The sequence below is a fragment of the Myotis daubentonii genome, unplaced genomic scaffold (genome assembly GCF_963259705.1).
Source record: "Myotis daubentonii unplaced genomic scaffold, mMyoDau2.1 SCAFFOLD_250, whole genome shotgun sequence".
In the NCBI taxonomy this organism is placed as follows: Eukaryota; Metazoa; Chordata; class Mammalia; order Chiroptera; family Vespertilionidae; genus Myotis; species Myotis daubentonii.
In genome coordinates this window covers 1-10,883 of record NW_026775522.1, presented here as the reverse complement: position 1 = coordinate 10,883, position 10,883 = coordinate 1, and the positions used below count along the sequence as shown (strand labels likewise).

The 10,883-nt window shown below is 46.6% G+C and overlaps 1 protein-coding gene across 2 annotated transcripts; it reads right to left on the bottom strand.

Moving 5' to 3' along the window:
* Positions 1 to 6: 6 nt before the first annotated feature.
* On the bottom strand, positions 7 to 7,671 carry LOC132225762 (fatty acid hydroxylase domain-containing protein 2-like). 2 transcript variants are annotated; one of them, XR_009450980.1, is made up of 4 exons: positions 4,486 to 7,671; positions 2,725 to 4,197; positions 2,413 to 2,504; positions 2,219 to 2,322 (listed from the first exon to the last, which is right to left on the bottom strand). XR_009450980.1 is itself a non-coding variant. In XM_059680737.1 (3 exons), the coding sequence occupies exons 1-3, from the start codon at positions 4,531 to 4,533 to the stop codon at positions 2,082 to 2,084; spliced, it is 381 nt and encodes a 126-aa protein (XP_059536720.1). In that variant the 5' UTR covers positions 4,534 to 4,600; the 3' UTR covers positions 7 to 2,081. The 2 variants fall into 2 exon arrangements, 1 of the variants encoding a protein (XP_059536720.1); XM_059680737.1 differs by lacking the exon at positions 2,725 to 4,197 and having other exon boundaries at positions 7 to 2,322; positions 4,486 to 4,600.
* Positions 7,672 to 10,883: the final 3,212 nt, after the last annotated feature.

Below are 10,883 nucleotides of genomic sequence, written 5' to 3'. Positions count from 1 at the left end.
CAATCCTCTCTCAGATCAATAAATTTTAAAAAATTTAAAAAACAGTGAAATATTATTTTTTAAAAAGAATGCCTAAGACCAGGATGGCCATGCATCCCAGTTTGTCCAGGACAATTTTAATTGACATCTGTCATCCCAGCATAACTAATAAGACCTCATTCACTCTCACATCCTCTTTGAACCCCCTCATATGTTATATGGCCACCCCACCAATCACCATCCCACAGCACTGATGTCGTGTAGGATATATTAGAAAATGATGTCCAAGACTTAAACTTTAGATACAGCTTTTTGCTCCACATCCCACTTCTCCACAAAGTCATTCCAAGTATCGCCGATGTCCTACTGTGAACGAACAAGCACTCTGCCCACCCCAATGTTACCTAACCTTGTACTACTAACTTTACTTTTCCATGTTTTGCCTTGTCCTTTAAATTCAGCATCTAGGGGTGAGGACGTTGTACTTAATTCTGTGTCTCTGTATCCCTCCTCCATCAACCACAGTGCCTTGTAGCAGATGACACCTGAGAAATACTTAGCCGGCTCTGAGGGGCCATGTGATGGGCACAAACCACCTGGAGGGCAATTTGGCAGTAAAAGAAAGAGACACAGAGACACAGACAGAGGGAAAGAGAAAAGGACATCAAGGAACACCACAGCATTTTCACAATCACAGAACATTTAAACAGCCTAAATGCCCATTAGGAGGAAATGGACTACACTGGGCAGCTTAAAATATTAAGTAAGTCTTATTAATTGACATGGAAAGATGTCCACAATCTAATGAAAAACAAGTTTTAAAAAAGTTGATGTCTTGCCCAGCCGGTGTGACTCAGTAGTTGAGTGTTGACCTATAAACCAGGAGGTCATGGTTCAATTCCCAATCAGAGTACATGCCAGGGTTGCGGGCTTGATCCCCAGTAGGGGCCGCGCAGGAGGCAGCCGATCAATGAATCTCTCTCACCATTGATGTTTCTATCTCTCCCTCTCCCTTCCTCTCTGAAATTAATTAAAAAAATATTAAAACAAAAACATTTTTGATGTCTTATAAATTTAACTATATATCTAATGTATGAGATTAGTACTACTAATTTAAGAGTGGTTATTTCTTGGATATGGGAGAATGGGTGATTTTTCACCTTCTTTATGATTATTCAAATTGTCTGATTTTTGTTTTAGCAATGAGCATGTATTTATCTTTAATGACCAAGTCTTTTATTTTGGAAAAAAAAAATGCTGAGTTGGTGGTTGCCTAGTGGGCCGTCCATCAGGGTGGCTGCCTGTTGGAAGTCCAAGGGTTCCTTGAGGAATACAGAATGAAAACCCGCAAGAGATGATCTTGAACTTTCTTAACTCTAACATTTACAATTGCAAATATTTTCTGTCTGGTATTTGCTTATCGCCGAGGCGATAGCTGGGTTCTCGCCATTTTAACAGAAATACGTGAAATGTTTTCCCACCATTTTCCCTACAGACATTTGCAGTCCACACTGTTCTTTTCAATGACTGCTTAAGATCCCTTTGAACCAGTCATAGTTAACATCCAGCCCATTTTCAGATGAAAACAAGGGACATTTCATTTGTACTTTCGCTTTGTGACAACTGAGACTTTTTTTTTATCTCCCCTTTCTAAGCTGTGAGGGAGGTTTTTGATGGGGTAGAGCAACACTGTATCTTAAATATCTCTACATCTTCCATACAAGTTTGGCACAGAGGAACATGAATAAGTCTTGTTTGATTGGACGGGGACATTCACTCTTGTAGATAATGCTGTGGTAAATCGCTGACATGGCTTTTCCTTCCACAGTCTTCTCTCAGGCTCGTTTTGAGTCATTCACACTGTCAGTAAATATTTGAGTGAGGCTTGCTCTCCAGCCCCAAGCTAGATGGCACCAGGTACAAGGACACAGCCTCACATGACATGGAGGAGCTGTCTGACATCTAAAAGCAGGAGTATTGCTCTGAACATGCCTTCATTTTCACACAAACTCTCTTTTCTATTTTCGGGGAGACGGAGGTCTCCTGTTAGATATCTGTGGACATCCATTCCAGATTCCCCGAGAGTTGAGTTCTCTTGGGGGTTACCACTGACTTAAACTTAAGTCCTTATTCCTTGTAATAATGAGCTGAGAAGTCGCAAAGTAGAGAACAAGACCATCGGAAAAGGAACGATAGTCGTGAAGCCAAGCTCTCGGGGCGGGCGGTCTGGGAAGCTCACCTGTCACGAAGAGGACCCACTCCTTCCCTTCGAAGGTGAGCAGCAGCCTCTCCCACTGGGCTTGCCAGAAGTGGCCAGAAGCACCCCAAAATCTCTGAAGATGCCTTGGGGGGAAAATCAGGTTCCTGGGTAAAGACTGGTGGGCGCTCTCAGCCCAGACCTCCACCACCTGCCCTCAGGTCCGACAGACTCACCACGTGAGGGAGTTCCAGACGGCCACCAGCAAGAGAAGGCCGGAGCCCAGGATGAAGGCGGTCCTCCTCATGGAGCCCCAGATGTGTCCCTCCTGGGGAGGGCAAGACAGCGTCAGGGCCCGGCAAGCCTGCGCCCGCACAGCCCGCTGCTGAAGCTGGCAGGAGTGAGCAGGATCTCCACCACGCCAGCGCCGCCGACCTTTTCCCACTTTCTAGGAGAGGCTCATCCTTATCAAGAGCCCTGCGCTGTATATGGGTGTGTTTATGAAAATTAGAGCTCAAGGTTGGGGCGAAGGCGGGGAGGGAACCAACCTGACGGCAGAGAAACTCGCAGGCGATTCTGTCACCCAGAGGAAGGCAGGCGAGCCTTCCAGCAGCTGTGGGCTTTTGTCACCAGTCCTCCCGTGGAACAGAGATGCCCATTATGTAGGCATGGGAGTCACCTGGGAGCCCTTTAAAAATCCCAGGCCCCTCCCAACCCAGTTACGCAAGAGCCTCCCGGGTGGAGGCTGGGCCTCCAGGTTTTTAAACGCTCCCCAGCCAATACCCAGGCCAGGAGGGTCATCCCAGAAGGCCCTGCAGAACCCTTCGTGAGGACACCGGGACTTCACTGTGCCAGGGCCTAGTTTCCCATCCCGTCACCCGCTTGCCCTGGAAGAAAAGAGTAAGTGAACATACGTTCTGACTCTTAACCCCTCATCCTTCCAGCAAGCCTAGCCAAGGTTGCCAGCTGGACAGGACAATGGGCAGTTCTAGGGGCAAAGAGCACACCACTGGCAGCCACTGGGTCCTCAAGAGCCCAACGCGGGGATCGTGGCAAGCCTGATGCGCACACAAGAGGGTCCCAGACTTGGAGAGGAGGAGCACTGGCGCCAGGTGAGTCAGTTTCTCCTGCACCGAGGACAGGATTACAGACATCCCCCACATGCCATGCTGCTAAGCCCAGAGGCGTCTGCTCAGATCTTCCGTGGGGAGAACTGAGGAGCCGGTCCCCGAGCACCTGGGCTCATCGGCACTGTGCGAGCTGGGCCACCCACCAAGGGTCAGGGGGTGCTGTGGGGGCGGGAGGGTCGAATAGGACACTTGGTTTTCATCCAGACTTTTGGATCTAAAGGAGCAGATTGTTTTGATTGATCCATTCAGAGCAAGCTGAGTCTGCACCGAATCATTTCTTCTCCGCTTACCCATCCCACCTTTGATCAAAAGACCAAAAAACAAACAAACAAAACAGGTCATTGTCCAGGGCCAGTGAAGAGAGTTCAAGGGCTAGTGCTCATCAGGGACGTGAGCTCTGGAAGTGAGCTTTCCTCGCGCTCCCTCGCCCTCTCCCTCCGCGAGGGCTGGGCCCACAGGGCCAGAAGGACTTGTTCTTTAGCGCAGGTGCTCATTGCGAGGTCACCCGAGCTCGCAGGTGCTCATTGCGAGGTCACCCGAGCTCGCAGGTGCTCATTGCGAGGTCACCCTGAGCTCATCAGAAGGGTTGCCTGGGCTTTTGCAATGATTCCTTCTCTAGGACTCAGAGGACCCTTCTCATGAACTTCTCCAGACTCGCTAGGAATTGTTCATTTGAGTTTAATCAAATCAAGCTAAGTCAAACTGAAAACCTCAATTTCACATTCAGGATTAGGTGTTTTTTCCCAGGGATTGTGGTGGTTTCTCTCTCCAGCAGCCCAAGTGGAGGGACGATAAACAGAAGCATGTAGTGCTGAAGTTTGCTGGGTCGAGAGCTGGTTCCCAGTTCCCGTTTCCAGTCCACAGTGGGCCTCTCTCATCCCCAGAGCGGTTCTAGAGAGGGTGGTTGCACAGGCCTGAGACATGGGACATTCTAAGGGCCAAGAGACACCGGGAGGGCAGCTATGGGGCTGGCAGTTCCCTCGGGCAGGCAAAGGGGCTTTGCTTATAAGGAAGCTTGCAGTCAAGTGCTTGCTCTTGGCTCAGCTACTGAAATGAGCTCATGGCCAATGTGTCAGTTCCCCCTAAACCTCGGGAGACGTCAGGTCTGAGCAAGTGCGGGGATGGAGAGGGCCCCTGGCTGCTTCCTCACCAGTGTGGTGGGTGGGTGCTGGCGTTTACCTGCTTCGGCCTCTCGTCATGGCGCTGACGTCCAGCTTCCCCCTTCATCTGCAATTAGAAAGCACAGGTGGGTCTGGATGTCATTTCACGTGCGGCCAAGGAAGCAGGGAACGGGAAAGTCAGGGGAATGGCTAGCGGTGATTTTTAATGCTGGCCACTCATTAAAATCACCTGGGGAGTTTTAAAAAGTTGCTCTGGGCTTTGGCCGGGTAGCTCAGTTGGTTAGAACACCGTCCCAATAAGCCAAGGTTGTGGGTTGGATAACCGGTCAGGGCACATACAAGAATTACACAATGAATGCATAAATAAGCAGAACAACAAATTGATGTCTCTCTCTCTCCAACCTTCCTCTCTCTCTAGAATCAATAAGTTTAAAAAAAGTTTTACAAGGTTGCTCTGGGCACCAGTAGTATGAATCCGGGGGTTGCCAATGGGACTTTGCCTGGAATAGGCTTTCTCAGATACGGGCTGTGACAAATCCTTCTTTTTGAGTAGCTTCACTCTCTGCCTCAGTGTGACTCTCTCCCGTCCAGAAGAAATCTCTGTCCTTATCTGCCAGTGACCCTAGGAGCCAGGGCTGAAGCCAGGGCTCTGACTCACTTGGTCAGCTTCCTCCACATCTGGGAAGTCAGGTTACCATACATGGGCGGGGTTTGTCACAATGAATAACAGTGAAGCATTCTGTAAGCTTTTCAACTGGGATTCAAACAGTAGGGGAACTTATACACAGAAATCGTTAAGACAGTGAGCCTTGACATCTTATACTTTTCTCAGGGTCACATCTCAGCTGTAGCCAGCACTTACTAGTTCTTGTGACCTTGGTCAGTTATTCTATCTGAGCCTTGGTTTCCTTAGCTATAAAATGGGAATAACACCAGTGTCTTTCAGCCATGCGATCTCTGCTGGGAGAGATGTGAGAGAGAAGCATCCGTATGCACCCTGACCGGGGATTGAACCCACCACCTTTAGGTGTACCGGAAGACTCTCCCAACGCCTGAGCCACCTGGTCAGGGCCTCACAACACTTGTCATTGTCCCTATTGAATAGTGTCATAACCTGGTTGAAGAGGCGCATGAGTGATCACCTGGTCCCACCATGTGACCAGGATGAAGGAACCTCGTCAGAGGAGGCTAGGGGACCTCTCAGAGTTTACAGATGGCAAAGCCAAGATCGGGGTCCTGCTTCCCATATCTCTAAGGACATTTCATTCTTCCGTGTTTGATGATGGTACCTGGTTTTATTATCCTAGATCAGCGGTTCTCAACCTGTGGGTCGGGACCCCTTTGGGGGTCGAACGACCCTTTCACAGGGGTCGCCTAAATACATCAGATATTTACATTACGATTCATAACAGTAGCAAAATTACAGTTATGAAGTAGCAACGAAAATAATTTTATGGTTGGGGGTCACCACAACATGAGGAACTGTATTAAAGGGTCGCGGCATTAGGAAGGTTGAGAACCACTGCCCTAGATGCAGGTTCACCAGGAAACAGCTTCCCTTGATCCTCATTTCTTATGTTACTTAGGCGGCAGGAAGGAAGAGAGAATGGCGACTTATAAAGTTAGGACAGCAGAGGAGGTGCCAGGCAGGCTCTCGCCGTCTCCACGGTGAACACAGGCTGGCAGGAGCGATACAGGCAGCTCAGAGAGAAGCCTGTCAGGGAGAAGTGCTGGGACAGTGATGCCCAGCCAGGGAGATAGCATCTGATTTAAGAAAAGGCACCTGAATGTTTGGCCAGTGTTGGCCCAACTCCCACCTGAGCCCCCCACCCCAACCCAGCCCCACCTGGGCCTGCTTTTGCTCCCTCCTCCAGCTCCCTCTGTGGCCTGGAAGATAGCAGGGGGACCTGTTGTGGCTTGTAGCTGTGGAGTTCTGCCTCCCTGTGAGTTCTCATGAAAACCAACGAAAGAGCCCTGGCCAGTGTGGCTCAGTTGGCTGAGCGTTGATTGTCCTGGGCACCGAGAAGTCGCCAGTTCAGTTCCTGGTCAGGGCATATGCCCTGGTTGTGGGCTCGATCCCCAGTATGGGGTGTGCAGGAGGCAGCTGATCAATGATTCTCTCTCATCATTGAGGTTTCTCTCTCTCTCTCCCTCTGGTTCCAAGGTTGACACTAAACCACTGAGCCCTAGTGGCTGGGTGAGAAGTCTCCTTTGAATAACGATTTTTCTCCACCTCCACTGTCCAGAGCACTTCTGGTTGGCCCGATCCAGAGTCTGGCCCACATTGTCACGGTGGACAAGGCCCCGTTCAGACAAGCCACACTTTGTGCAGTGACAGGATTCTGGGATGAGTGAGGCAGATCACTTTCAATCCTGCTGTCTGCCTGCTGCCTGGGGCCCCCGAAGCACAGATCATTAGGCATGAGGAAGGCAGTGCTAGGCACCTGTGGGGATAAGCCTGTCAGATGTCTTCATAATAAGTTCGTAAATACTAAAGGAAACACCAAGTTGGAAGAGACATGGAGAATGAACATGTGCAAACCATCTGCAGGTAGCACGTTCACACCACGTGGTTTCGCCCTCAGGGCTTGCTGGGAGTGGGAGCGGCTCTGTTGATCCTATTTGGGCAGGAAGCTGAGGAGATTGTCTGTCTGTCTGTCTTAAGCGTCCAGGACTCTCTTGGCTATGCCACGCCATGGGAACTTCACTTACGAGTCAGACTCATTTCTAGTCTTTTCCCAGCGTCTTATCACCACTATCTTCGATAAGAGCTTTCGAAACAACTAAGACATGACCTTTGATCTTGTAGAAGCTCCTCTAATCCTTCTGAGATTATTTATGGAGAATTTACTCTGCAAGGAGCCCTGGAGCCCCTATCTAGATGCATCAACCCATCATCCCGTCCATATGAAAGCACTGAGCTCAAGGTCTGGGCCGCAGCTGAGAAAATGCTGAGTAGGGCAGGAGACCTGGCACACCTCAGGAATCTTTAAAAAGGGCCATATACAGGCTTTCTCTGTGCTCTGGGAGACATGGTTTCAAATCTCAACACTGAACCTTTCCCTCCCACATTGGGTTTTAGACCATACTTTTTTTTCTTTTTAAAGCAAGATAGATGTAGAATCTGCCATATGAATATAAAAACTGCAATGGAAGATCGTCCTTATTCCATTATTTAGTTCCCCCAAAGAAACTAGTGCACATAAGTTTTTCTCTTTGGAAGAAGTGGTATGCTTTCTTGTGGAATGAAAAAAGAGATAGGCAATCCTCTACCAACAACACCCCCCCCTTTTTTTTTATGAGGGAGAGAAACATTGATTTGTTATTCTGCTTATTTATGCATTTGTTGGTTGCTTCTTGTATGTGCCCTGGCATTGGATCAAAACCCCAACCTTGGCATATTGGGTCGACACTAATCAACTGAGCCACCTGGCCAAAACCCACCATCACCTGTTTTGCTTTGGCTGCCAGAGAGCTCAGAGTTAAATTTAATGCTCAATTATACTTCTTCAGATTTTTTTTTCTATTTATAGGCCTGATGCACAAAATGCGTGCAAAAGTAGGCCTTCCTTTCCCCGGCTGCCGACACCAGCTTCCCTGTGGCACCCAGGACCCAGGCTTCCCTCGTAGCCCTGGCTTCGTCCAGAAGGTCGTCAGGAAGGACGTCCGGTCTAATTAGCACATTATGCTTTTATTATTATAGATTATATAAAAATATATGTGCAAGGTGTTCATTGTGAAATTGTTTTTAATGGCTAGAGATTGGAAACTTACTCCTCAGCTTCCGCCAAGAGAGGATTGGCTAAATAAATTAGAGTACATCCAGTAATGATACATTCTGCAGCCATGGAAGAAATAAGGCAGTTTTGTGTGGGCTCTTCAGAAATATTAAGTGAAAAAAGCAATGTGTGGAACATATGCAACCATGCATGAGTGTATTTGTATGCTGTTTATGTCCGTATAAAATAATACACGTAATATTAGACTAGCACTGGAAGAACAATGGTGGCTTCTGGTGAGGCGAACTGGGCAGCTGAGGGACAGGGCAGAAGCAAGCCTATCTTTTTACCATTTTGAATTCTGTGCCATGAGTATATTTTACCTGCTCAGAAAATTACGGAAACATTTAAACATTTTTAAACGAATTTAGTGCCCATTCATAGGACACATTTTACTGAAGAGTCGTACAGTAATTTGCGCTCCCTTTACTCTAAATCAAGATTACTTTCAATTCCTGAAGGGCGTTGAGAAGTCTTTGTCTCCCTTGAAATTGTATGCCAGCTTTTCTGTGCTCATTTTTCAGGGTGGAAGGATCCACGGCTTTCATTAGATTGTGGAAGGTAACTATGACGATTAAGAGCCAGTGCAACAGTTTTCTTCTTCTTCCTTCTATTCCTTCCCCTCCCCCTCCCCCTCCTTTTCCCTCTTCCCCTCCTCCCGCCTTCTTTTTGTTAACAATTTTAAGTTGTCTGAAAGCAAAGCATTAGCAGCAAAGCAACTGGTTCTTTTCTCTACGGAGCACAATGCCTTCCCACCCCCCTCAAAGCAATATGAAAGGCAGTTATTGAGTGCCTGATGGTTTCCAATCAGTTTTTATTTATTTGCAGTTCTGAGATATATATATCTCAGATATATATATATTTTATTGTAAGCTATCACAACTTCTTTTGAAATGGACTTTTGAAACGGGAGCTGAGGAGTAAGTATAAATAAACAGAACCACATATTAAAATTAAGAACAAAACCTAAGGGAGACTAGAATGGTGCAAGTACACTAAGACCTTCACCCTGGGAGGAGGCGGCCACAGCTCTGGTTGATGTCACAAGGCAGGGTGTAGATGTTCGTCAAGTCCATGTTATGAAAACTGAGTGTTGCTGAGATGGAGTGATTAGGGGCTAAGTTATCAATTTGACCTTGGAACCCTCTGCTCCGCCCAAACCTTCTGGCCAGAGGGAAAGTGACTGCTTATCTTTGGATGGTGGAAGGCCCACTTGGCTGTAGGAGTCACAGTGATTATCTCTTGACATCTGATACCATCAGAAGGCAGCCACCGAGTATTTCCTAGCTTGACATTTGTTCTCTGGTGAAGCCACTAGCCCACAGGCTATCTCCCAAGAACCTTAGCCAGGTCCCGGACTCTTCTGAGCTACTCAATCCTATCATTCTGCTGAATATTTTATGCCGAGGCAGCTTGTTTTCCGTACCTCCCTACCTGTCTTCAGACATGTTTTCAGTTTTAAGTGAAGAGAGTCAGTCAGGAAGATTCTAGGGGAGACCTCACAGTGGACAGAGAAGTTCCTTAATATTGTTGGCCAATGGTAGTGCTCAAGTTAGAAACTTTGGAAAACGAAATCAACAACAATTATTAAATATTTAATATGTTAAGGTACTATAATCACATTTTTATTGTTTCCTCTCTGACTTTTTCTCTACTTTTTAAATTCTTTCAGATTCCCTCATCTAAGAACTAGAAGTTGTCTTAAGCTCATTTATTCTAATGCCCCCATTTTCCATCTGAAGAAAAGGAGGCCTCGAGATATTCAGCATTCAACTTCAGATCACAGTTATTTAGATCCAGTGCTCATTATACCAACGGAGTCTGCAAAAAGTATACAAAGTGCTGATGTGAGTGAATGTGGGGTAGGCATCAGGATTTTAAAGGGACACAAAGGAATGAGATCAGCCCCTCTTAGCCATGAACAGTGTATTAGATATGGTGTGTCTTTAATACCAAAGGGAAAATAGAACATGTTTCTCTAAAATATTAACCATCCTTTTAAGAATCATTTATTGTGAGCTAGATACAATGCTAGGCACAGGGGATACAAAGATAAAGAAGACGTGCTTTGTGCCCTATTTAATAAAGTAACACTATGTAACTTTGATTTTCCAAGTGATAAAGTATATCGGAGGAGATTATGAAATAGGATTTATAATGAGAATTCTTTCAGGGAAGAGAAAGAAATGAAATGCACTAAAAATAAGTATTCTGATACTCTATAACCATGAATTGATTCCTTCTGAAAGGGAATTGGATATGTATTGTGTGATTATCCAAATTAGGTACTTTTTAGTGTGGTTCTTTCAAAAGCAGATGATTCTGACTGTGCAAGCTTTTTACTGCAGAATCCCCCAATCTAGATAAAGGACACAGTGAGGCTGCAACTGATGTCCATGACCTGAGGGATCTGAACACAGGGCAGGGATGGGGTGAGGGTGGGAGGAGTAGAGAGAGTGTAGTTTTGTCTGTCTGTACCTGATGCTTCCAGATCCTAGGTTCCTGATATTCTGCATGGTTAATAACGGTTCCCATTTCATAGCTATTGAGATTTGTTGTATCTATGTGAAAGTGCAAGGTTTCTTGTGTATGTCTTGTGAAATTATTACAATTATTTACCTTAGAGGAAACAGAGAGAGAGAAAAAAGACCTGGTGGATCACCTTTCTGTAGCTAAG

Excerpts from the sequence above, each read along its gene's own strand:
- LOC132225762 (XM_059680737.1), bottom strand. The coding sequence starts at position 4,533 with ATGAAGGGGGAAGCTGGACGTCAGCGCCATGACGAGAGGCCGAAGCAG. Across the intron at positions 2,505-4,485 it reads ATGACGAGAGGCCGAAGCAG|GAGGGACACATCTGGGGCTC; the intron begins GTAAACGCCAGC and ends TGCCCTCCCCAG. Across the intron at positions 2,323-2,412 it reads GTCTGGAACTCCCTCACGTG|GCATCTTCAGAGATTTTGGG; the intron begins GTGAGTCTGTCG and ends TTTCCCCCCAAG.